Source organism: Apodemus sylvaticus, chromosome 22 (assembly GCF_947179515.1).
Source record: "Apodemus sylvaticus chromosome 22, mApoSyl1.1, whole genome shotgun sequence".
NCBI classification, from domain to species: Eukaryota; Metazoa; Chordata; class Mammalia; order Rodentia; family Muridae; genus Apodemus; species Apodemus sylvaticus.
This window is the reverse complement of record NC_067493.1, coordinates 53,955,549-53,981,571: the sequence shown is the minus strand read 5'-3', so window position 1 is coordinate 53,981,571 and position 26,023 is coordinate 53,955,549. Positions and strand designations below refer to the sequence as shown.

General features: G+C 50.5%; 2 protein-coding genes across 5 annotated transcripts in view; one reads left to right on the top strand and one right to left on the bottom strand.

The window, feature by feature from the left end:
• The window catches only part of LOC127673034 (2'-5'-oligoadenylate synthase-like protein 1), a 449,062-nt gene that overhangs the window by 216,510 nt on the left and 206,529 nt on the right, over nt 1-26,023 (top strand). Inside the window, exon 7 of one of the 3 annotated variants that reach the window (XR_007975063.1) lies at nt 1,990-6,631. The exons of the other annotated variants lie outside the window; for them this stretch is intronic. The gene's annotated coding sequence lies outside the window, so the exon portion shown is untranslated. Of the gene's footprint in view, nt 1-1,989; nt 6,632-26,023 lie in introns of those variants that run through there. 3 annotated transcript variants of the gene reach the window in all.
• Mlec (malectin) lies at nt 3,133-18,780 on the bottom strand. Of its 2 annotated transcripts, XM_052168588.1 has the most exons (5): nt 18,388-18,776; nt 11,030-11,208; nt 10,355-10,531; nt 10,210-10,267; nt 3,133-8,370 (listed from the first exon to the last, which is right to left on the bottom strand). In XM_052168588.1, the coding sequence occupies exons 1-5, from the start codon at nt 18,614-18,616 to the stop codon at nt 8,141-8,143; spliced, it is 873 nt and encodes a 290-aa protein (XP_052024548.1). In that variant the 5' UTR covers nt 18,617-18,776; the 3' UTR covers nt 3,133-8,140. The 2 variants fall into 2 exon arrangements, with proteins under 2 accessions (XP_052024548.1, XP_052024549.1); XM_052168589.1 differs by lacking the exons at nt 10,210-10,267; nt 10,355-10,531 and having other exon boundaries at nt 18,388-18,780.

Below are 26,023 nucleotides of genomic sequence, written 5' to 3'. Positions count from 1 at the left end.
AGTATAATTCTCAAAAAAAACACACAGAGATATGCAAACATGCAACCAGTTTGTTTTAAAATTTGTGTGTGTGTGTGTGCCTTGCGCAGCCAGCATGCACATAGAGATCAAAACAAAACTAAGAAAAATTGCTTCTCTCATGTCCCAGGGAAGATTTTCAGACTTGAAGATGGGCATTAAAAGTGTGAGTTTGGGGTGTGCATGGTGTTACACACTTATATAACCTAGCACTTGAGAGGTGAAGGCAGGACCATCACAAGTTCAAAGCCAGTCTAGACTATACGGTCTCAAAAAAATTAAAAAGTTCAGATCTTAGGTTCACTTGGCCAATTAGCAGCTGTGGAAATTTTGAGTAGGCCACTCCTCCTCTCCTCCTCCCTCTCTTCCTCCTCCTCCTCCTCCAGAATCCTAGTCCTTGGATATGTCAGATGGTCACCAGACACCCCAACCTGTCAGGAAGACGAAACAGCAGCAGCAGCAGAACAGTGCTGTGTGGATTCCAAGGTGGATCTGGGGCTGGTCCTGTCAGCATCCATGAGTGGCCTTCCCCAGGGACCTCTGCAGAGGCAGCGGGAGGACATGGGGCTGTGTGGGAGAACACGGGTACCTCCATCACACACAGCCAGAGACCAGCTGGGGCCAGGCTTTGAAGATACAGCAGGGTTTGAGTGGAAGGAAGAATAAGTTCACTCAGGAACGCAGCCATTGTTACCTTCTTGGTTTGGTTTATTTATTGGGGTCTCATTGTGTAGCCCTAGCTGGCCTGGAACTTGCTGTGTAGAACAGGCTGGCCTCTGACGTGGAACTTGCAGAGATGCATCCATTTGCCTCGAACTCCCAGGTGCTGGAATCAAAGCTGCCACACAGCCTCGAACAGTTTTTAGTACAAGGTCTGAGCCAAAGAGGAAGGGGGTTTGTTTTTTACTACTATAGGTGGCTCAGAACAAACAGCACTAAGGCTCTTGGGACTGCCTCCACGCCCTGCCCCGTCTGCCTTGACCCCCTCACCTCTGCTCCAAGTAGGCTTCCAGTAAGTGTTAGAATATCATCTCTCCCCCTCTATGGAGGGTGGGGTGGGGAGTGGGGGGGGGTTAAGTATGGAGGAAAGTCTGGCACACAGGCTCCAGCCAACCGGGAGCCTGATTTCCTAAGTAAGATTAATATCTAGACCCACAGTGGTCCAACCCGACAGCTGCCTCGGCCATGCTCTGTCAGACAATGTCCCTCTAAGTCCCTAGAGCAGTGCTTTTTCAGGCTCCATCCTATTTGGCCACTGGTGCTCTGCAAAATGATAGTAACACCTGCTCTAAATTAGTAAAGACTTTTACCTTTGAGAGGGCTCAGCCAGGGTCTGCGTGGGCCCTGAGGACTGGCTTTATTCTTGGAGCTAAGCGCTGAATTCTGCCATTGAAAGGGTAACCCAGCAGGCAGGGCAAACTCATCCTTCATCACACAAAGCCAGAAACTTCCACTTGTCTTTGGAGGAACAGTGGGTATGCTCTGGAGACACATCACGGCATTCTGGGAAAATGGAGGCAGGAGAGTACTGGCCAGGGCTGAATAAGCACAGCGGCCAGAACTTTCAGTCCCAGCATCAGGAGGCAGAGGCAGAGGCAGAGGCAGGCAGAGAGCTCTGTGGACCAGAAGACCAGCTTGATCTACATAGCAAGTTCTAGGCCAGCTAGGCTACTTAGTGAAACCAGGACACAAAAGTAACTAAATAGGGGCTGGAGAGATGGCTCAGCGGTTACGAGCACTGACTGCTCTTCTGAAGGTCCTGAGTTCAATTCCCAGCAACCAGATGGTGGCTCACAACCATCCCCTAATGAGATCTGACGCCCTCTTCTGGTGCATCTGAAGACAGCTACAGTGTACTCAGATATAATAATAAACAAATCTTTAAAAAATAAATAAATCTTTCTTTAAAAAAGTAAATAAAGCGGTGGTAGCGCACACCTGTAATACCAGCACTCTGGGAGACAGAGGCAGGTGGATTTCTGAGTTCGAGGCCAGCCTGGTCTACAGAGTGAGTTCCAGGACAGCCAGGGCTATACAGAGAAAACCCTGTCTCAAAAAAAAAAAAAAAAAAAAGTAAATAAACCAAGAATCCAGTTTGTTGGTTTTTTTCTTGCTATGTGGCCATGGGAAAACAGAGTAACATCTGTAAAGTGCTTGGCATTGTGGTCAGCCCATGTCAAAGGCTCACTCCTGGGTTGCTAGAGTTAGTGTAGCTGGAGAAGTGTTTGGGTACTGATGGCAGAAAAGACTGGCTGAGTCATGGCTTGACCATTTGCTAACCAGCCTAAGGCAAATAACTGACACTGTGAGCTTCTTGTACCACAGCTTTAAAACAGGGCTGATACATTTTACAGAGATAAAAGTAATCCTTCCTGCATTCCGGCCTTCCGCCTGCCAGGGAAGGGGAAGGCAAGAGAAATTTTTTATGGCTTTGCTTGCTGGTCACCTCTCAATAGAGGGTAAGCACAAAAAGACACGGCTGGAAGCCTGCTGCATGCACCTTTGAACAGAAGGCAAGGCTGGGCATTCCAGTCAGATTCAAACAACACACGCTGACTTGAGTTTTCCTGGAGTACTGGCTGAAGTGGTCAGGCCAAGCTTTGTGAGAAGTGCGCACCCATCTGTGTCTGGAGATCAGATGGCTACCTGAGGGAACACTGGCTCTCTCCTTCCCGTGTGTGCTCTCGGGTCTAAGCCAAGCCATTAGGCTCAGAAGCAAGGACCTTTCCTCGCTGAGCCATCTTGCCAGCCCCTAGCAAGGCAAGAATGTCATTTTCATTAGCCCTCCATGGCCTTCTCCTACATTAGCTCCTATTATTATTTGGGGTCGGGTACATTTACTTATCTATTGGGGAGGAACCACAGCATATGTCAGCTCTTTCCACACTCTGGGGTCCCCAAGCTCAGGTCATCAGCTTTGGTGGCAGCTGAGTCGAGTCTCACTGGTCTTCCTTAGCAGTGGGGGTGGGGAGTTCAGATTGAGAATTTAACTGAGTACTTAATTGAATGTGGTCTTCAATTCCTGACTCTCCCAGGTGTTGGGATGACAAGCGTGTGCCACCACAGCCAGGTTACCATCACTCTTTGTGAGTTAAATTCAATCTCAACACGGAGTATCACTGCAAATTGTTTATTAAAACACAAAGCAATGGACAGTGAAAAACATCCTGATTTTTTACTTTTTGGTGGAAGTGGGGTGGGGCATGGAAGGGGTAGAGACGGATGGAGACAGCCCAGAAGGAACAACTGCTCTACCTACCCCCTGCTGCTTCCCTGGCCAGCCAGGTTCAGGGCCCCTCAATACACCTTGCTACACTGCTGTAAATGTACGGTGTGGCCTTGAAGGGAAAGAGAGGAGCTACAGAGGCTAAGGACTTGACGCCTGCTCTTCAGTACTGGGTTCCAGAGGAAGCAGCCAACTTCAATGCTGAGGACCAGGTTGGTTCCCTCACAAGCCAGGCTGGGCTGATGGTGGTTGAAGAAGCTCCCCTGAGCTTAGAATGGATAGCCATCCAACCCCGGGACAACTGTGTGAAAAGGTAATGTTCCTTAACTCCAACCAAGGAACTAATCCAGGGTCAAATTTCTTCTCATTCCCTGGATCATGGCACACCAGGAAAGCGAAGAGCCAAGAAGGCCTCTTTTCCTCGCTTTGCCATGACATCTCTTCTTGCCAAGTCTCCCCTCCCACCTGGCACCTCAACTGTTTCCTGACAGTTGTCCTTTGAAAGGACGGAAAGCACACTTCAGTTTGTTGTTGTTTTTCCTCATACTGGAATAAAGCACTAAGCTCAAAATAGAGGTGAGGCTGGAGCTCTGCTTTTCCCGACGCTATGCGCTCCCATCACACAAGACTGCCTGGATGCGAGCGAGCGAGTGAGCGAGCGTGCCAGGGCCTCTCTGCCAACTCCACAGGCACTCCTGTTCCCTGGCTGCCAGCACCATCCTGCCCCTTGTTTTTATACTCCTGAGAGAAGCCATCCCAAGAGATGCACTCTGTTCTTTTCCTGCCGATCCAACCAGTCCCCAGGCCTGCTCTTATCAAGACGATCTGGCCACCTAGAGAAACGAGGCAAAAGCAGCCTGAGAAAGAAAGGCAGAGCAGATGGGCAATAGGCCATCCACGCACAGAGCAAGCGGCCTCCCTGGGCAGCTGACCCCAGCACCTGCAGTCGTCTACCACCATGCAGAAATCCACACCTGCCCCTGCCCTGAGTCGGGGAGACTGACAGACAGCTCTAGTTCCCCTGAAGAGAAAGCTACCCAAGCTCTCGGGTGTAAGCAGCAAGGCTCCTTTGCAATTTTCTTGGTGCTCTTTGATCCTAATTACATCTTCCCTGTCAGAGAGGTCGAGCTCTTCTGCCATCTCTGAGCGGATCCTGGGTGTCTGCAGTTGTCTGTGTAGCCTCAGTCAGTCATACCTGAGAGTCACCTTCTTCAGAGGCACAGCAGGAGGCCTAACGACACCTCGCTAGCTCTGTCTTTTAACAGCAGGAGCATCTGTTAGTCTCTCATTGGAGAGTACTCATGTGCTCTCCTAGGTTTTTATAGAGTCACAGAGCAGAATCACATGTGGTGGCCACACTTCCATTTAAGGTTCCTCAAGGCGAGAAGACACTTGAATTATGTCAGAGCAGGCCAGCGAGGAGGGGGAGAGACAGAGAAAGAGCCCATGATGGGGACTATCGGAGCCTGCTCAGACCTGGATCCAGAGGTACGCCCACCTAACTCAGAGCAGGAGAGGAAAAGGCACTGTGCTGACGGGGCGGGTCCTTCCCCAGTTCCCAGGGAGGAGAGGGAACCTACTGACTCCTTACTGACTCCTCCCTGGACTCTGAAAGGTGAGCCAGTTTCTAAGGAGAGGGCTCTGCGTGCTAAGAGAAGGGAATGCTGCGGCTGTCTCTCAGATCCTTAGCTAAGACCTAGGCCAGGGCATCTCTTCCCAGGAGAGGCAAGAATGAGACAAGAAGGAGAAATTCCTTAAAACAGAAGCTTCTCAACAAAATTAAAAAGTCGAACCACAGTTCTAAAACTGCTCCCAGGCACACAAAGCAGGAGTCAAACACAGCTTAACTCTACCCATCTCACTGAGGCGCATGTGACCCTGGGATCCCCTACCCAGCAGGAACAGGAGGAAAGGTCACATATTTCATCGATGGGCATTTGAAGGCTGCCTTTCAAACTGCCAGATCTGTGGGTGTCTCGTGAGCAGCTCCTCCTCAGGACTGCAGGCTTTCCAAACAATAGATTTAATGGTTTTGGGACATGAATCCCACAAATCATTTCTTGGCACAATGTTTAAGAATTTGAATAAGACCTAAAGCAACGCAGTCAGAGGCCAGCTGCCCTGACTGACCTGAATCACACTGACCCTGTGACTCAACCCAGCCGTCCCTGCTTGCTCCTCCCAAGCATGGCCAGAACCACACTACTCCTTTGCCTTCCTCTCTACCGCTGGATCTGTGGGCTCTAAAATCCTGGGTCAGAGGACAGCTCAGACGGAAAACCCTGGCCTCTCCTGTCCACTCCCTGACTGGCACCTCACGGCTCCCACCCCCAGGCAACTCCTTGTTCTAGCTCAAAACTCAGAGGAACAAACAGTGCAGAAAGCAACATGAACAATGGAGTAATTCTTGACACACACAATACAAAAATAAAAATAAAGACTGCCCCACCCAGCCCGTTAGCCCAAACCTCGTGTACCTACATCTGTTGGAGGAAGGGCAAAGCTTTCAAGTTCATCGTGAAGCAGCTGTATTAGCTGAGCAGGCTTGGCTAGGGAGTCTACCCCAGGCCCGCCCCGCCACACTCCTTCCCTTCTGTTTCCTCGCTTCCCTTTTAGTTTTTGTTAGCTACAGAAAGATGTTCCTTCCGTTCAGACACCACTACAGAGGAAAGCAGCGTCCCAATCCCTCAGGGAAGGGGTGGGCTTGGAAACAGAGGCAGGAGCCGAGCTGCTTGGCTTACAGTACCGTTAGGAAATGGCCCCGGGAGTCAGGGTTTCCTTCTGAGACTCTGAGTCACCACAGGGATGAGTTGGGGTGAGAAAGCAGGACCCCTCCTTCCTCAGAGACCCAGGCAAACAAGGCAGCATGGAGGCAGCTGTTCTCCTTCACCTCTTTGTCAATGTGCTGACACTGGCCCACAGGTTTGTAATAGTGATGGACCAGGAACCAAAGCTCTGTCAGAAGCCCCATGAGTCAGGACACCTATTGCCCTAGGCAGGTAGTTCCCAAGAGGCCACGGTAGTACCTGATCCTGTAGAAACAGGACCTTTGCAAGCACTCCAGGAAGAGCTCCTGACAGCAACTTGAGGCCATAGCTGTGCGGCTGCCCACTCAGTACCCAAGGGCTAGCCTAAGTCACAGAGAAAATAGAGGACAGTTCTCAAATGACGGAATGCTGGCCTGGAGTCATCATTAGGAGCCAAAGTCAAGACGTAGCCCAAGAACTACTTACTGTGTCACACAGCTCAGATATCTGATAAGGCAAACTTAACATTTTAACACATTCAGAACTATGGGCCTGGCCTGGCTTACACTGCCCCACCTCAAGCTGAAGCAGACCCTGCTGCTTCTGACCTAGAGAATCCCTTTTATCGCAGCTGGGCTGTCCCTCACTACATCTTAACTGACAAACAGTTGAAGGTGACCAAAAGAAAGATGGGGAACACAGAAACTTCATCCCCTATGGAGGTGTTTACTGGGAATTTGAGACAGACACTTTGATGCTAAAGTTAGACATTCAGAACCTCCAGAACTACTGCTGACTAGGAGTCTCTGTCACATCGCACTTGGATGGACCGTAGCTGCTCCTTGGATGGGGATGGGGAGGAGACGGCAGGCGAGTGTACTAGGATCAATTGAGCACACAGCTGGGCTGCTGCAGCCAGTCTTAGTTCTTTGGGGTGGCTCTAGGCATCAGCCTAAACTAGCTGAAAGAGGACAGAGGACACGGGGACAGATGGACATCAGACTCTGGACATTCTAAACAGTGGTCAGTCGCTTAGCAGGGCTCAAGTCTCTGAGGTTGCTAACATAAGCCTTTTCTAATCCAAAGACCAGAAGAGACTTTTAAGGTCAAGTGTTCTGTTGCTGCAGGCTGGAAAGCATCCCTGTCCCCTGGCAGCAAGGCCCTATGGAGGGGCCAGTAAGAGCTGCGCGCGGTCAGGGATTCAGGGAGGGAGGTACCAACAAGGGGAGGTGGTGGCGGGCCAGGCACCCCTGCAGAGACAACTCCAATCTCCTGTCTCCTGCCCAGTTTTGACAATAACTTAGCTCTATGGTTAAGAAGTAAGAAATTTCAAATGAACCAGATTAAGAGAAAAATCAAGAAGAAATCAAGTCCTCAACAGGCACTAAAATCAAAACGATTTGTTGTAGTAACAAGCTGTAGGCGATTTGAGGACCTGACACACACTAGTCGTCTTGGATACCACAGTCCTCCAACTGGCACACATCAAGACGAGAGATGACAGAGAAGACACGTGAGGTGGAGACATCAACAGATTAACCCAGAAAGGCTTCCAAGGAGGAAGCACTGACTTTCTTTTCCAAGCCTTTGTCTTTACCATCCAACTTATTTACCTCCCAACACATACTTAGAATACCATGACTTCTGAAATCACATCTGGACATAAACTCAGAACACACTCAACTCCCAGTGCAGTCTTTCCAGGTTATGTGACATTTTCCTGCTGTTTGTTAATGTCTAACCTAAAAAAGCCCAGGAACTGTGACTGCTCTGAGTTTAGAGTCCTTTCTACTAGGTATATAATGAGGGTCCTTGGAGACAAAGGATCCACTCACCTACGTACCCCAGAGAAAAAGAGAGCTGGGGGCCAGCTAGGCAGAGCAGAACTGAGCAGCTCTGCGACCAGTGTTGGGGGGGGACCCCACTCACTCTGCTCTCTTATCTCTTTGTGTGTGTGTGTGTGTGTGTGTGTGTGTGTGCGTGCGTGTGTGTGTGTGTGTGTATATGTGCATGTGTGTGTGTATGTGCGCGCGCGCGCGAGTGTGCACTGTTTGGTTTGTTTTCTCTTTTGCTAAACACTGAAGAATACAGAAACCACCATGTCTGGTTTCTTTCCCATGCCCTCCACCCTGCTGAGGATGGTCAGTTCTCACAAGCGGCAGAGGCAGAAGAGGGTTGGAATGAACACTCCGAAGGCCACCAGGATAGGAAACATGAGGCTGCTGTTGTCCGAGGCGTAGGGGTTAGGTGTGCGAGGGCCTGACTGCACCCTGTTCTTGTTGGTCTGTCTTTTGAGATTAGACCCCTCATCATATTCTTCCTCCTCCTCCTCCTCTTCTTTCTTCTCCAGTCCTGGATGAGGCTGCAGCTTTGGTACATCTAATAGAAAAAAGAAAAAAGGACACACCCTTTAAGCACTCTGAATCCCAGAGCATGTACACAAGACCATTCAGAGCAGTCAATGAGCCACACTAGAGACGCCCCTGTGGTCTAGCCAGGTTCCACAGGGAGACTTAGGAATTATCACTAACTTAAACAGCAGAACACAGGAACATAGTCACATTCAGGTTTTACTAAAAGAGTAATCTGTACAGGGCCTTCCCCACAGGGAAGTTATCGCCCCTTCCTACCTCACATCTTCAAGTTCCAAGAGGCCCACAATAGGCAGGGACAGTGATCTGACAGGTAAAACTTATTTCAAAGTCCTCCTCTTTCTTTTCTCTGTCCACATTCCTTCTGATACAGACACTAAAGAGCTGACTGCCCTGAATCCTGGGGAACTCAAGTGGAGCCTGGTGTAAAGTATCTCCTTCCTAGAAGATCCGCGTCAGCACTGGGCAGGGAGGGAAGGGACCAGGACAGAGGGCTGGGGCTAAAGGACGTCTCCATGCGTGTGAGTGCTGGCTGCTCTTGCAGAAGACCTAGGTTCGGTTCCCAGCACCAACACGGTGGCTCATGGCCACCATGGCATAACCACAGTTCCAGTTTCTCTTCTGAGCTCTGAGAACACTACACACATGGTACACACACAACACACAATATACAACACACATACTAACACACTTGAATAAGCACATGCACACAGACAAAATGCTTATACACATAAAGTAAGCCTAAATAAACTAAGGATATGAGTTTCCATGGATTCAAGACACGACAGGAAATAGCACAGAGAAAAGGTGGAGGAGAAAAAGCTGTAAGATACCAAGTTTTCCATGCAAAAATCAGCTGGGAGGCTGGCAGCCAGAGTAACCTAAACCCTGAGCAAGAGATCTATCAAGACTGAACTGCAAAGTCAAGGAGACATTGACAATGAACATCTCAGGGAACCGTAGCAGCGCCTACCAAAACCCACAGGGACTCTTTCTTCTTTTTCTCCAAAGGACTAGAACTCAAACCACGTGTGTGTGTGTGTGTGTGTGTGTGTGTGTGTGTGTATGCGCGGGTGCATGCACAGGAGCTCCCCTGGAGGTGAGAGGACAAGCTATGGGAGCAGTTCCTTCCGTCTGTCACGTGGGTCCTAGGGATCAGACTCATTCACAGCTTTCAGCAGCAGTGACTTCCCTGTTGAGTCTTCCTGCCATCCCTCAGGTAATTCTGACTGAGTGAGATAACAGGCAGGGACCCCAAAGGTGCTCTCACTGATCCCAGCTCACAGAGGCATTAGGGAGACTGAGGCAGGAGGGTCTCTTGTGAGTCAAGGACAACAGCTTGGCCTATATAGTGAGTTCCAGGACAGCCAGGACTAGAGAGACTCTATCTCAAGAGGAGAAAAAAAAAAGATTTTGTCAAAGACCAACTGTTGATTACACAGCAACAGGCAGGGATGAACACAGACCTGACTTTAACCCTTTGTGAGCCAGGTGTGGCACACACCTGGAATCCCAGCACTCTGGGAGGCAGAGGCAGGCGGATTTCTGAGTTCAAGGCCAGCCTGGTCTACACAGCGAGTTCCAGGACAGCCAGGGCTACACAGAGAAACCCTGCCTTGAAAAACCAAATCCAAAAAAACCCAAAACAAAAATAAAAAAACAAAACAAAACAAAACCCTTGTAGCCAGCACCATGTGATACTTTGTCCCCATTCCTCTGACTTGGAGTTCACCAATATTTGGCTTTACATATTTCCAAAGTAATGATCAGCTAAATTATCCCAAGCAGTTCTCAACCATATCCTTTAGCACTAGTCAAGACGCAGAAGGTAAAAACCTGAACTTACCGTCTACGGTCCCAGCCATGATGTAGAGCGCACAGACTTTGGGATTGTCATAGTACCCCTAGGGAATGGAAAAGCACAGTCAGGCCATGGGCGGGGCAGCAGCACCTTCGCCTCCCAGAATGTGAGGCTGTGAGGCCACTGTTACCTTGACAAACTCGATGTGGAGCTTCCCCGTGAAGGTTGACACCTCCCCCTGCACACTCAGCTTCCCCTTCCGGATGCTCAGAGGGATAACCTCATCGTGAGCCGTGCTGTGCCCCACACGATCAAAGATGTCCAAGTCCTTCACCACGACATGGCCATTTAATCGGACATCAAACACCTGCCAGGAGTAAAAGAAAAAAGGTTAACACCACCAGCTTCAAATCCCTTCAAGAACTCAGACGCTAGGTACCTGCTTGGGCTTCATAACCTAAGTTACAGCTCTGGACATACAAGGAGGCTGCAGCCCTTCCCCAGAGCCGACAGCACCACTGCCCTTTACTGCCAAGGTTTCACACTGACCTTACAGGGGAGAAAGGAGACAGAGAGCACCAGGGAAACGGATGCAGGGGATAAGCTGCTGAGAACTGAGGAAGGCAGTGAGCAGGACATTCCTTAAAGTACCAGCTTTGTCACCAACCCCAAGACAGGTACAACCAATGGGCAAGAGGACCCAGCTTCTCTGGTGCAGGGTGGGGGTGGGGAATCCAGTTTCCCTCAGAGCTCCCTGTTCCTCCCTTACCAGGAGGCTCACGGGTTTCTACTCTGGCATCGGAGCACTGAACTGTTCAAGAGCAGCGGTGTGCCACTGGCCAAGCCGGAGCCTGAACACCCTCACCTTCTGCTGAGACTGTGCAAAGTAGACCTCAGCAAACTTCAACACCAGCACATAGTCCCCCTCCTCCTTGACAGGGACTTCGTAGCCAAAGGTCTCCTCATTGTACCGCTCGGTCTGATACAGGATCTGGTCCTCTGGGGTGGAGCGCAGGATTGGCAGCTTCATGCCATAGTCTGAGGCTAAGGAAAACACAAAGAGAAAGCACATCAGAGGCAAGACAGAGCAGAGAGACCCTCCAGAGGCACTGCCAGGACAACACTCTCCCAGTACAAGGGGCCACTCCCTCTGCATCTGGTTCCAAAGAGAATTCACACAAAGACAAGAATCAGATAGCTGCTGACGTGGAGGAGAAACATCAAAGAAACCAAACAGTAATCACTTCAACAGAACTTTAACTTTAGTTCGTGGGCATGCTGGGAAAGGGTGGAAGTGAGTGAGTCTCGTTCTGACATAAAGGGACTGAGATACTGTACAGCTCTTCAAGGGGAGTTCAGAGAAAACCTCCTGAGACCAGGGAACAGCCAGCAACTCTAATTAGCTCAACTGATTTTTCCATCTAAAAAAACCTGGGTCATCTGTCAGGGAAGCCACTCTTACTTTCACATTACTAAATTACTTACTACAAATAATATACCAGCTGTACTTTTTTGTTATCTTTTTCAAATTTTTTTAATTCAAAAAGTTCCCAAGCTGGCAAAGAAAAACAGGCTTGTAAAAAGAGAGGAAGGTGTTTTGCAGCCTCCTCCTGCTGCAACTATCTTACATGCCACCGACTGAGAATTCACGTCCGCTGCCCTCTTCAGCACTGGCTTGGTTAAACCAGCAGGAGAAATGTTCTACTGAGGCTCAGCTCAGGAGCCACTTGGTGCAGCTCCTACAGAAACAAGACTAAAGCCTGTACAGTGGCAGGGCCAGTGTGGTGAGGGGCAGAACACCTGCACAAGAGTCTGCCTAAGACACTCGTCTCCAGAGCCATCTCCCCATTTCTAGGACTGACATCAAGGGTAAAGGAAATCCTCTACAGCCCTCAGTCTTCTTGGTAACAAGCTGGAAATGTGCTTCCTCCCCACCCACCCCCCAAAAAACCCAAACTAAACTAGGGTCTTTCCAAAGATATAACACCCTCCAGTTCCAAGAGATGAGTACTCATGCATCCTGACAAACAATCCGGCTTTTTTAGCAAGATTCCTTAAACCTCCTCCCTAAACTATTTCAGGAGTGTACTGGCTGGTTTTGTGTGTCAACTTGACACAGGCTGGAGTTACCACAGAGAAAGGAGCTTCAGTTGGGGAAGTGCCTCCATGAGATCCAGCTGTGGGGCAGTTTCTCAATTAGTGATGATGGGGGAGGGCCCCACCCATTGTGGGTGGTACCATCCCTGGGCTGGTAGTCTTGGGGAAGCAAGCCAACAAGTAACATCCTTCTAAGCCGGTCGTGGTGGCGCACGCCTGTAATCCCAGCACTTGGAGGCAGAGGCAGGCAGATTTCTGAGTTCAAGGCTAGCCTGGTCTACAGAGTTGCGTTCCAGGACAGCCAGGGCTACACAGAGAAACCCTGTCTCAAAAAAAACAAAACAAAACAAAAACAACAACAAAAAAAAGTTCTTCTATGGCCTCTGCATCAGCTCCTGCTTCCTGACCTGCTTGAGTTCCAGTCCTGACTTCCTTTGGTGATGAACAGCAATCTGGAAAGTGTAGGCTGAACAAACCTTTCCTCCCCAGCTTGTTTCTTGGTCTTGATGTTTGTGCAGGAATAGAAACCCTAAGACAAGGAGTGTGCCTTTTCTCAGCAAGAACTGAAGATTTTTTAAATCCGCCTTGTACCTGAAGATTCCTGACACCTGGATTCTTTGACAGATGGGCAGATTAGCCATGACCACACCACCCTGACCATGTCTGAGCTCATCTGACTCACTCCTGAGAGCGTATCCCTAGAGCTCTATCCTCCAGATCACCATCATTTCAAAGGAAAGGTGAAAGATGAACTAAAAGTCCCAATGGCTAAGGTCAAGCCCTCAAAAAAATAAACATAACTGTTAACAGTTCCTGTAAGTGACATTAGCCTTGTGATCAGTTGCACATAGGAGACAATGGGACAGGAAACTCACTGTAGTTTTGTCTTCAGACTCTTCTCCCTGTATCTCCTCAGGAAATCAAAGACCCACGGCTTACAAAGGATGTGGGGCTACCACGCCTAGCTCCTTTCCAAGCCCTAAAGCCTCAGGACACACCTATGCAACCTAAAAGGCTATTTCTCTTCCACCTGGGTGCTAAGAATTTCCTTCTCTCAGGAGGGCAGGGACTCTTGCAAATCTGAACATTGGCTAGATTTTGTTTACCAATCCACAGAAATGCTGTGCATGTGTGGACCCCACTCCCACCCCTCACTGAGTGGAAAACTCAGAAACCAGCAGCAGTGTTATCTGCAGCAGCCTCAGTCCCACGGCTCAGAAAACTGCCAAGTGAGCGAGACTTAAACAATCTGGGACTGACTTTAACTGGCTTCCCTTTAAGCCCTGGTGGCTATCCTAAGAAAGCTGCCACAAAGTCCCAAGAGTCAGAGTAGCAAAAACAGGATTTTTCTTCCCTCATTGGCCTTCATATACCGACAGCTAAACAGGTTTCTTTAACACAGAATGAGTGTACAGTCAGCAAACTGCTGAAATTGGCACAACACAGCTCAGCCAGAAAGGAAGGAGGCCAAAGGGCCTACATTATATCTGCTCCTACAGCAGCCAGACTCTCTGGAAAATTCAACCCAGCTTCTGAGTAAGACAAGCCTGGATTCAAATCATGACCCTGCCACCACTATGTGAGGCTGAACTAGTTTCTTTCAGGTCCTTTCCCTCAACTACAGTATGGGGTTACCACCTATCCACAGAACTACAGAGACAGTGAGACACCTGGAAAAATCTTAGCAGACTGTCCCACATGGAGACAGACAAAAGAAAAACATGCAGAAATACCTGCTGGGCAGAGATACAGGCAGTAATCACTAAAGAAATACCTCTGCTCTGGGACTTTAGAAAACAGGGTAGTAGCCGGGCGGTGGTGGTGCACACCTATAAGCCCAGCACTTGGGAGGCAGAGGCAGGGGGATTTCTGAGTTCGAGGCCATCCTGGTCTAGAGAATGAGTTCCAGGACAGCCAGGGCTACATAGAGAAACCCTGTCTGGGGTCGGGGGGGGGGGGAACCCCAGCACTAGCAGGCAGAGCAGACAGAGTGCTGTGAACTGCGAGTCAGCCTGGTCTACAGAGCTATTTTCAGGCAAACAGGGCTGCACAATGAGTTCCTGGCTTAATAAATAAATATGAAAAGGAGGTAAGGAAATGAATTAGAAAGTTACAGCTGAGAGGAGAATCTGGAAGAGCAGGAACGTGTAGGTGGGCCGCCAAAAAGCGCCAAGTCAGTCTGTGACCCCACACTCAGGAGGCTGAGGTAGGAGGGGCCACAAATTCAAAGCTAGTCTGGACCAAAATGAGATCCTGCTTAAAAAATAAATAAGTGAATTGCTTCCTCGAGGGCCCCTGACCACTAGATTTTTTTTTTCTCAAGCATTTATTTTTTCAAGTGAGGTTAGTTTCTAATAAATTATAATGAATGGTGGAGGCAAGGAAACTATGACCTAAATCATCTATTTGTACCCTTGCAGTACTTGGGAGGGCCACAGCAAGAAATGTTCCCACTGATAGGAAACAACATAGGAACAGACTCTATGCAAACCGCCCGCCCAGCCCCAGCCGTAAACAAACCCTGGCTCTCCTACCTCCCTTCTCCCTCACACTCTCTACCAAGCTCTTACCTCCTCAAGGCTAAGTCCTTCCTTAGCCAAAAGGCAGGCCCCAAAGGGTCGGTCCACTTTAGGGTTACACAGTAAGTCACCTGACAGGCTCAGGTCTCTAGACAACATTTCTCCCCTCTGGACACAAGTTCTGACCTACTTTTTATTTCATGTAAAAGGTCATCAAGCAAGGAAGAAAAAAAAGACGGTAGCATTTCACCCTGGTCTGGAGGGCAGTCCTGTTGGAGGCTCCTAACATACAACAGTGTGACTGTCAGAAAACAAAGCTCAGGGCAGTAAGCAGGGTCCTCAAACCACAAATTCTAGAGGGATTCTCCTTAGGAAAGGAAGGAGTGTCTCTTAAACCAAGCCAAGCCCTCTGTGACCTTGATATATTTTTTTGTTTTTTGTTTTTTTTGTTTTTGTTTTTTTCGAGACAGGGTTTCTCTGTGTAGCCCTGACTCTCCTGAAACTCACTTTGTAGACCAGGCTGGCCTCAAACTCAGAAATCCGCCTGCCTCTGCCTCCCAAGTGCTGGGATTACAGGGTGACCTTGATATATATAAAATGGCAGGTCTAGTCTCACAGGTAACCAAACCAAGAATCTGGAAAGTCAGACCTAGTACAAACCTGTAATCCCAGCACTTGGGAGGTGAAGGCAGGATAATTTCAAGGTTATCCTAAAGCTATATGGTTAAGTTTGGGGCTAACCTGGGCAACCTGAAATCCTGCCTCAAAACAAACCAACAACAATAAAGCCATCCCCCCCACCCAAGAACACACAGTATACCAGAACGCAGATGCCACAGCACTTTCCACAGCAGTGCTTCCGTCTGCTAAACTGAGGTACAGATATAAAACGCCTTTTCCAGGCTGGGAGCACAGGCTATCCCAGGGCAGAAATGAGAGTCAATAAACGTGCTATCAAGTGCCATTAGAAGTATAAGCCCCTGGGTACAGCAGGCCACTCAGTCACAAGAATGTTGGTAGAGAAACGGCAAGTTCAAAATCAGGCCAAACCCTTATCTGGACTAAGCCGGCAACAAATATCTGAATTCACTCAGCAGAAAATGAACTTTCCTCAGTGTTCTGCAAACAGTATCACAGCCATGTGGAAAAAGAAATGAAGCACAGTGCTCCTGCACTCAGCATAAATAGTTGCGTGAGACAAGGGTCTCCAGATAAGGGGCACGCCCTTATCCAGGGAAGGAAAGCAGTATGAGTGGCTGCTCTTCCCTTGGCAGGACCGACTCCTCAGCACAGGAAAAACTAGAAAGCTGACTGCTATGTGAACGCTTAAATGTATCTGGGGCCCAGACCTGATGCCAGGGCACACTACTCTCAGGAACCTAGTACTAATACTCGCTGGTGCACGCCACAGGAGCATGTGGGCCACACCCAGACAGGCAGATAGTTTGGGGCAGAGAACCTTCATTTCTATGTCACCCCAAATGCTAGTGTCCAAAATGGGATTCCATGATGAAGGAGGCTGGCCTCACACACTTTGCATTTGCTACAATTACCCTACACCGCCCCCCACCACACACACACACACACACACACACACACACACACACACACACACACGTTCTGACCACCAGGGAACTTCAATCCAAGGACAAGAGCCTGGCTGGCTACCAACCAGGCCAAAACTAAACCACCTACATCAGCAACTTAAGAGTTTCTGAGTAAGAGCAGTACCAGAGGACTAAAGATGGCAGTCTTAACCTTATCCTCTGTACTGGGGTCCTAACAGTAGGACAATGGAGCCAGTGTACAGCTGGGTATATGACTGAAGAAACCAGCTGTACACTGCCTTCACCACCATTATCTCAAGAGGCAAAGTCCACCAACTGTCTGGTTTCCTCAGGAGCTCCTTCCTCTCTGCCCACAAGCATGAAGAAAGAGGAACACCATCAACAGAGGCAGGAACAACCTGCTGTCACAAAGTCTGGCTTTGGCTGCCACAACCTGGAGCCCTGACTCAGCGGAAACCAGGTTCCTGGGACCTGCATGCCAGGTCTAAATGAATTCCAGGACACAGAACTTCAGAAAACAGCCCCCATGTGCCAAGCCCCTTTCATGTAAAAAATTCATGCAAAAAATTCTGGTTTCTTTTGTGAAAGAAAGAAGCTCTTACAATGTAGCCCTGGATTTCTGACTCCCTATGTAAACCAGACTGGGTCTTCAACAATCAAGGATCTGCTTGCCTCTGCCCCCCAAGTGCTGAGATTATAGGTGTGTGCCACCACATCCAGATAAGACACATACAATGTAACTATCATGACACAGAAATTGGGAGAAACTAAGTTGAATCCTTCAGTAAAAAGAGCCATACACAAACACTGAAAAAAGATTTCTCGTTGTCTGGAAAGGCATATGGCCAATTAGGCAGCCTCTGCACCCAGGATACAGCATCAGTCTCCCAGAACAGGAAACGAGAAATACCCTTTAAAAATAACTTTTTAAACAGTTGTATGTGTATAGTGTTCTGCCTGCGTGTATGTTTGTCTGTCTGTGCACATGTGTGCCTGGTGACTATGGAGGTCAGGAAGCAGCACTGGGTCCCTGGGAAATGGAGAATTACAGACAGTCCTGATCTATCATCTGGGTGCTGGGAATCACACTTGGGTCCTCTGGGAGAACAATCGACACTCTTAACCGCTGAGCCAGTTCTTCAATCCGCGATGATTTTCCTTCTAAACCTGTTTGTCAATCCTACTTATAGAAGAATCTAGAGCAGTTTTCTCCAAAGAATGGATTGGGGGTAACCTATAGCAGAAGCGCATGGGGCAGAAACCTGAGTCCCAGCTAGTTAAGTAAAAGAAAAAAAGTTTGTCTGCTGGGTCTGTAGACGGGCCCAGGAACCTGTGTTTTTAACCATCTGCTCTCAAAATTCTTATTTGGCCACTGTGAACTGTGGAACTCTGTAAAAAACACTTTCCCCCTAAGCTGGAATCACACTTCTTAGGATCATCTGGGGGAGGTCACTGGAATACTCAAACCTTACATTGGTTGACCTCATGGGCAGGATGGGCTTCAATATACCAACACCCTTTTACTTTTAAGCATACACATTCCAAAGGAACGTAGCGGAGGGTGCCGCAGACAGACTTTCCCGGACTATCCCCTTCGAAGATCGCTCTGGCTAGGAACGAAGCCCCACTCCCGGGGAAAGGGTACGGAAAGCGGGTGATTTGTGGGTGGGCAGGAATCTACTGGGGGTCGTCGCGATAGCAGAGCAGTGGGGTCGATGACCTACAGCCTGCGAGGCCTCCGGGCGCCAGGCAAGAGGCCACCCTTGTCTGTACGTTCCCAGCTTGGGTGGCATGAAAAAAACGCAAGATGAGAAAGATCTAAATATAACTTCTCGCCAACTCTATGCCTCGATGGCTCTTGGTAGCTTCGAGCCAGGGCTAGGCCCCGCGGCTCTGGCCAGGTCCCCGGGGGTACTGCGGAGAAACTTCGCTCCGAGGATGTGGTCCCGCGGTCGCGATGGAAGGACGGGGGCTCGAGGCCCGCAGCTGCGCCCTGCTCACAGGCCGCGGGTCCCCAGGCTCGGCCGAGGGGCTCTCACCTCGGCCCACCCGGCCTTCCAGAGGGTCCTTGCGGAAGTGGATCCCGTGCACGTCCACATGCGCCTCGCCGCCCGCGTTCACTGCCCAGATGACGCTCTCGGGCAGTCCGGCCCCAGCGGCGCCGGCCACGCCGAGCCCGGGATTCCGGAGCTCCGGCGACAGCAGCAGCAGCAGCAGTAGCCGGAGAAGCGCCACGGCGGCCCCCTCCGCTGCCCGGGGCCTCAGCATGGCGGCCGCCACTGCGGGGGCAGCCCCTGCCGACCCTTGTCCTCGGCCGGCCGCCAGGCCGCCCCCGACTCAGTAAAACAGCGCCGCGGACCGTTCTGCCTCAGCAACCTGGGACATGTCGCTCTCGGGCCTCCTCCTCAGCCTTGGGGTGCCGCCTCCCACCTCAGGAACAACCTACCCCGCCGCCCGGCCCTCCGCCTGGACACTTCAGCCAATCAGAGTGCTGCCCTCATTAATTACCCACCATCCTGCCGAGAGCGGTCACGCTATTGGCTACTGTGTTCGGAAAGGGGCGTGGCCGCACCTAGGCTCCGGCCCAACCACCGGGCACGAGAAGGAGCGCGCGCAGAGGGAGGGAGTTCGGTTGAAGCAGCGGTTCCATGCGGAAGTGGCGGGTGCAGCGCCCAGGCCGCCCCGGAATCCCACATCAGACTAGGAAAGGTGGCCTGGGCGGGGAAGGTTTAGAGAAGGGCGCACTGACACGTCGCCAACACTTCCGGTGCTCTAGATCTGGGGACCGAGTCAGCTCAGAAGGGGGCGTTGCCGTCTTTTCCACTCTCCCCCTCCTTTCTTTCCTCAGAAAGCAAGAGCACGGGCTGTAGCGGGCGAAGCGACGGCTTGTCCCCGGGTGGGGCATAGGAGCCAGTCGCTCGCTGAGATGCCATTTGTACAGGTGGCGGGACACGAGTCCCGCGAGGATAAGGTCCCGCCCTCACCCCTGAGCAGGCGCGGGGTGTGTGGTAGCGTCCAGGAGGCCGCCCAATCAGAATGCTCCAACGCAGCGGAAACGCGTGGCCGTTAGGGGAGGGGGCTCCAGGATGCCAGCGTCTCCATGGCGACGGCCTGTGGCGGGCCTGAGACCCCGAGTGCGGCTGGGGCTCCCTCCTTTGGCATTTCACCCAGCGCTCTTCTGCACTATCGTCCTGCCCTTGGGTATTTTTTTCTGACACAGCCAAGCGGGGGAGTGGAATCATTTATTCCACAAATGCTTATCCTGTCCTTACGGATCGTGCCGACGAAGCACAGGAAGCCCGGTTAAATTTGAGTTTTGAGGTTCAGAAAAAAAAAGGGACATAAGACAACTCTGGGCACGGTGACACCAGGTGGCACGCTCCTGTGTTCCCGGGACCCGTACTTGCGAGGTTGAAGCAGGAGGATTACCAGGAGTTTTAAAGGCCAACTTGAGCTCCAGAGTGCGATCCTGTCTCAAGCAGCAGGCTGGAGAGATGGCTCGCGAGGGTCGAGAGCGCTGGCTGCTCTGGTGCAGAACGTGGGTATCTCTCCCAGCCCCCACGTGGCTGCTAAGGAGGGGTCCAAAGGATGGGGTCGCGCGGCCTTGGTATTAAAGCCCCTGCTTGGGATTGCCAAGACCCAGGTCAAAGTTTTAAGTCCGCAGTACTCCCTCAGGACAGGTGACCTCCAGAGCGTGACAGGGGGCTGAGCCCGAGGGGAGCTCAGTTCCTTTCTCGGTGGCTTCCCAGTTGTATCATCCTTTAGAGCTTTGAGCCTTTGCTCAGCCGAAAAGGGAAATGACACCACCCACTCAGAAAAGTCTCCCCCTAGCCCTGCACCTCCGGGAAACTAGGTTGAGTGTGAGCTAGGCAACTATCCCTGCCCCTGAGGTGCATGCCCGGACTTCAGTCATTTTCTTTGAGTCTATCTCTTGCTAAGTTGTCTAGGCTGGTCCCAAATTTGTGATCCTCCTGCCTCAGCCTTCCTAGTAACTAAAATAACAGGCCTGTGCTACCTTGCCCAGCTTAAAAAAAAAAATATGCTTCTCGTGGGAAAATGCAGGCAACCCGGAAGGGAACTGGAATAAAGATCATACACCCATCCAAAGCCAAGCTTAGGACTGCAGCCAAGACAGGCCCGACAGCAGGTTCTCAACAGTCATCCGTTCCCACACTTTCGAGTCTTACAACCACCTCAGAAAACCGAAAAAACAGGAAATGTCCCCCGTTTTATGGATGAGAAACTTAAAAAGTTGAAGAAGGTTAAGTAATTTGTGTAAAACCACACAGCATTCAGCTTCTAACCCACTTATGCTGCAAGGCTAGGTACCTGTGAAGCCATATTTGATGCAAATGAACAGCTCTACTAGGAGTCCCTTAGGTTAGCTGGGTAAGGGAATTCACCTCTGTGCCTCAATTTCCTCCTCTCTGATACAGAATATTTGTACATATGTCCTAAGACTACGAGACATAAAAGATACATATTTTAAGTGAAGAGAATAAAAAATAGCTTTTTGAAAAAAAGGGGGTTTGGGGTAGGTCCGCAGGTACACGACACAGCTTGGGCATGGAGGTCAGAGGACAACATTCAGGGGCCAATGAATTTCATCATCGACTTGGGCTGTCAGGCTTGGCGGCAAGTGTCTGGACACCCTAAGCTGTCTTACAGCCCCTTCTTTCTGTTTTATTTTTAGATGCAGCCAGGCCAGCCTCAATCTCAGGAGGCAGCTGTCTGTAGCTGAGGACGGCAGCTAGTCCCTTGTACCTCCTGGGCTCACTGCCTTGCCAGCCAAGAGCATTGTGGGACCATGGAGCACCAGGCTAGGTGTCGATGAATAAGTCTTAAGTGTTGGGGGGGGGGGGGCACCGAGACTTGGATTCAAAGCTGCTTCTACTTTTTAGAGTTATGTGGGACTTAGGGAGTCCTTTCTCCCCCTCGGAGCCCAGCCTCCTCATCTGATAGATGTAATTAAAATATCCACATGTACGACTTTCGGAAACCCTTAGCAGAGGGCCTGGCTCAGAGATGGTGTTTAGTGCACAGTAGCTATTAATCATACAGGAAGAAATAATTATAACATGCCATGCTGGCAATCTAACAGCAGAAAAGGCCCCAGTGAACACCCCAGGCTAACAAGTTGGGGAAAACCCCGTCTACCCTAGGAGGGAAAATCCAACGGGAACCAGAGTTCGGAAGTGGAAAACCAGAGAGCAGCTGTTCGTGAGTCCCCAGAGGCAGCTTCACCTTGACCCACAAACCTGAGAAGAGGCGAGTCTTCCGGTAGAGATAGGAACCGGGAGAACAAGCATGCTATTAATGAGCGTGGTCTATTTTAAGTTAGTGGCATAATTTCCCCCTGAAGAATAAGCTCACAAAAGTTCAAGAGGGAAAACACAGACGGCGGGCGGGTGGGGCCTGCTTTGGAGTCCTCCCATGCAGAGGGGGGTGGTCTGCTCCCAAAGCCAAGTTTCTTCACCTCATTTCTCTTGAAGCCACACTGCAGAGGGATCAGAGCCACCCAGAGAGGCAGAGAACCTGCCCATGGCACCTCAACTTCCAGTCAGTGGGAAACTACTTGAGTAGTTCATCAGCAGAAAGGAGGCTGGCCGGCCTCTGATTCCCTGCAGAGGATGTAACTCACAGAAGAAGCTGATAGGACAGTGTGACTGATGGGGGACAGCCTGGCCTTGGGCAAGTGGCTTCCCACTGTGCCTGGTTTTCCTCATTTGAGGAGTTAATGATCTCTAACCCCACCACGAACTTCTGACAACTGATTTTCTCACTGTTAAACCTAGTGATAAAAATGCATTGGACTTTGTTGTTGTTGTTGTTGTTTTTAGAAGGGATCCCACATATCCCAGGCTGAGCTCAGCTTGTTCTGCAGTTGAGAGTGACTTTGTTTTGTTTTGTTTTGTTTTGTTTTTTGAGACAGGGTTTCTCTGTGTAGCCCTGGCTGTCCTGGAACTCACTCTGTAGACCAGGCTGGCCTCGAACTCAGAAATCCGCCTGCCCCTGCCTCCCAGGTGCTGGGATCACAGGCGTGTGCCACCTCCGCCCAGCAGAGGGTGACTTTGAACTCCTGCGTCCACCTCTGGAGCGCTGGAACTGCAGACATGCTCACCATGCTCAGTTCCCGCAGTGCTGGGGGCGGAACCCAGGGCTTTGTGAATGCTAAGGAAACGCTGGACAGAGCTGGGTGTACCCTGCATACAGGGCAGTCTTGTTTGCTTTGCTTTGTATTTGGGGGCAGGGGTCTTGCCTGCAGCCCAGGCTGGCCCAGAACCCGTGACCTCCTGTCTCACAGCCTCCTACAAGCTGAGATCACAGGAATTTGCTGCCACTTGTCCCTGTACCACAGGACACTGCCATTAGGACAAGTTAAAGCTGTGCTGTGGGCTTCAGTCCTTCTAAGGCAAGAGGGAGACCTTTAAGCATAGCTCAAAGAAGAGAGGACGGTGTGAGTAAAGGATCTGAGCCACTCTCTAAGCACCAGGCATGGGCTCGCTCTACGCAGCCACCCAGCTTGCCTTCTTTTTTCTTTCTTTTCTCCTCTCCTCTTCTCTCCTCCTCTCTCTCTCTCTCTCTCTCTCTCTCTCTCTCTCTCTCTCTCTCTCTCTCTCTCTTTTGAGACAAAGGTCCTGAATTCAAATTCCCTGCATCCTCATGGTGGCTCACAACCCTCTACAACTCCAGGCCTAGGGGACCCGACACCCTCTTCTGGACCCCGATGGTACCAAGCATGTACGTGCTACACATATATGCATACAGGCAGGCAAAGACTCACACGCATAAAATTAAATCTTTTTAAAAGAATAATAAATCTTTAAAAGTGAATTTTAGGACCGTCTTTCCCATTCCCCCACCACACAACAGGAAATCACACTGAGGCAAGGGGGCAAGGGGGCCCTCGGAGGCAAACGTAACTGAAACTGAAGGTTTGTAACAGTGAAAGCTGGGACGGGGACGGGGGGGGGGGGGCACCAGGTGTACTTATAGCACAATCCCAAGGGCTTCGTGTGTACATCTTCCCCTGACACCCACAGGGGATGAGCTTCAGAACCTACCGCTCCCATCGTAGAATTCATAAGACCTCAAGTTCCTCGTGTAAAATGACACTGGTTTCCCATATAACCTACAGATGTTTCCTAAGAGTTTTAGGTTTTTTATTTTTCAGTTTTGTGTGTCTCCGAGTGTCTCAGTGTTGGTTTGTTCTCGTGAGTTCAGTGCCTGTAGAGGCCAGCAGAGGGCAGCAGATCTCCCGGGGCTGGAGTTAGGGGCAGTGGCGAGCCATTTGTGACATCTGAACTCAGGTCTTTTAGAAGGACAGACCGACTCTCAATTGCTAAGCAGGCCATCTCTCCAGCTCCTGCATCGTTGTTTTAATTATATTTTTAACCAGTGCACTTTATAGTTTTTTGTTTTTAGAGAGTATTGTGACAGGCAGAGGTGCCATCTCTCACGGTGGGGGTGGGGAGGGGTTCGAAGAGAATAACTCTCAAGAGTCCGCTCTTTCCTAGGGATGGAGCTCAGGTCACAGGGGTTTTGCAAGCTGAGCCATCTCACCAGCCCCTTTTATTTTGCTTTGTTTTAAAGAACTGGGGGGGGGGGGTGGCAAACAATTTATGAGCCCGTGGTCTCTGTGAATGTTAAGGAAGCACTCTCTAACCACTAAGCCACATACTAGTGGTTTTCTTTTAAAATTATATTTTACTTATTTAATTTGAGCATGTGTGGTGGTGGTGGTGGTGGTGGTGTGTGTGTGATTATATAGTTTAGGCTGCCCTTCGATTCACAATCCTCCCTCCCTCCTCCATCTCTTGAGTGCTGGGATTGTAGGCTTGGAACAGAACCAGCTCTAAGGCAACACTTGGAGCTGCCCTCAGGAGGTATTAGAGGAGTGCCAGGAGTGCTCTGGGTAGCAGAAGGAGCCTTTGCCCAGGGAATGCATTGTGGTTCTGGAAGTCATGGAATTCTAATCCTTAAATATCCAGGTGGTGGGAGGAGCTAAAGCGCGAGGGAGGGGCTAAGAAGCAAGGGAGGAGCTAAAATCCAAAGGAGGAGCCAAATGCATGGGAGGAGCTAAAGCCGAGGGAGGGGCTAAGACGCAAGGGCGGAGCTAAGGTGCAAGGGCGGAGCCCGAGGCTTTAGAGGAGATCTAGCCCTGGCTTCTGCCTAAGTACTCAAAGTGCTTTCGGCAGGGCCTGACAATCGTCCCTTTGTCACAGCTGCCCTGTTTATGGTTTTAAGAGGCCACACACTAGGTATGGAGTCCTAGCTCATGCTCTGCTCTCTCCTTGGCTGATTTCTGGAGGGCTCCCCTTGCCTGCTGACAGAGCTATCCACAGAGGCCCTTTCTCTTCAAATCGCCCTACGAGCCATTACATCTCTGAAATGCACTGATCTGGAGTCTCTGGGCAGGGCAGAGCCAGTACAGGAGAACTGTAGGCCTGCCGAGTGGGGCACGGAGCCAAGGGCTTAGTCTCAAAATTGGATTATTAGAATCTGGAGCTCTCAGCCCTGCTGGCCTCTGGGACGTGGAGATTACCCAGGCGTCTGGCTGGGGCCCACGGGCCTTCCCACACTTCCTGCCAGGTCTAAGAACAAGTGTCCTCCCTCCTCCGCTGTGACACCTGCGGGCACAGAGTGCCCTCTCCCCACTCTCCCCTTTAGCCCTCCTGCCTTCCTTAGGTGCCCGGAAGCACACCTGCATCTATGTGGATGTGGTTCACAGACTGTCGGCATCGGAATCTTCTGAGATTTGGCTAAAGATAGATAGAAAGTCATCTCCCCTACCCCAAGCACGGTATCAGAATCGGGGTGGATTCCAAACGCCTGACTTAGTCAATCCTCAGGTAGGCTGGCGAGACGGCTCGGTGGGTGAAGGCTCTGGCTGCCAACCCTAACAACCTGGGTTTGAGGGCCAGGAACCACATGGTAGAAAAAGAGAGCTGATTCCCAAACGCCATCCTCTGGCCTTCCTGCACGCACCCACGGGCGTGCACACGGAATAGACATATAATATTTTAAAAATCTTTGAGGTGAGTCTTTAACACGCTGAAGGAGGGAAACAAAGGCTTGGAGGACCCTAGCTATCCCCACATGTCTACCCAAGTACGCTCCAATCCGGCCCAAGATCCCAAACAACTTCTCACAAATATCCCCTTCAAGATCCTTCAACCCGACAGTTGTGGAAGCTAAACCCGCTGATTACAGTGGCTCTACTTTGCCAGGCTGCAAACGCCCATGGCGGTCAGCAGATGACAATCCCTAATAATAAAAGCCAGGACCGGAGAGATGGCTCAGTGGTTATGAGCGCGGGCTCCCCTTCGTGAGGTCCTGAGTTCAAATCCCAACAACCACATGTGGCTCACACCCATCCGTCATGATGCCCTCTTCTGGTGTGCCTGAAGACAGCTACAGTGTACTCACATATATAAAATAAATAAATAGTTCTTTAAAATAAAAAACCAAAAGCCAATGCCTCCCAACGTGGACTCGCCTAAACAGGTTCCGAGAGGACACACAGTGGCCACGGCTACCCAGAAGCACACTGTAAACAAACCCAAGGCCTAAGTGCCACAGAGCAGCCGCCCATCTCAGTTCACCCTACACCGTGGGGTCTCTTCCAGAGCAGAGCCCTTGACACCGCTTCCTCTCACCTCTCTAGGGTGGGCC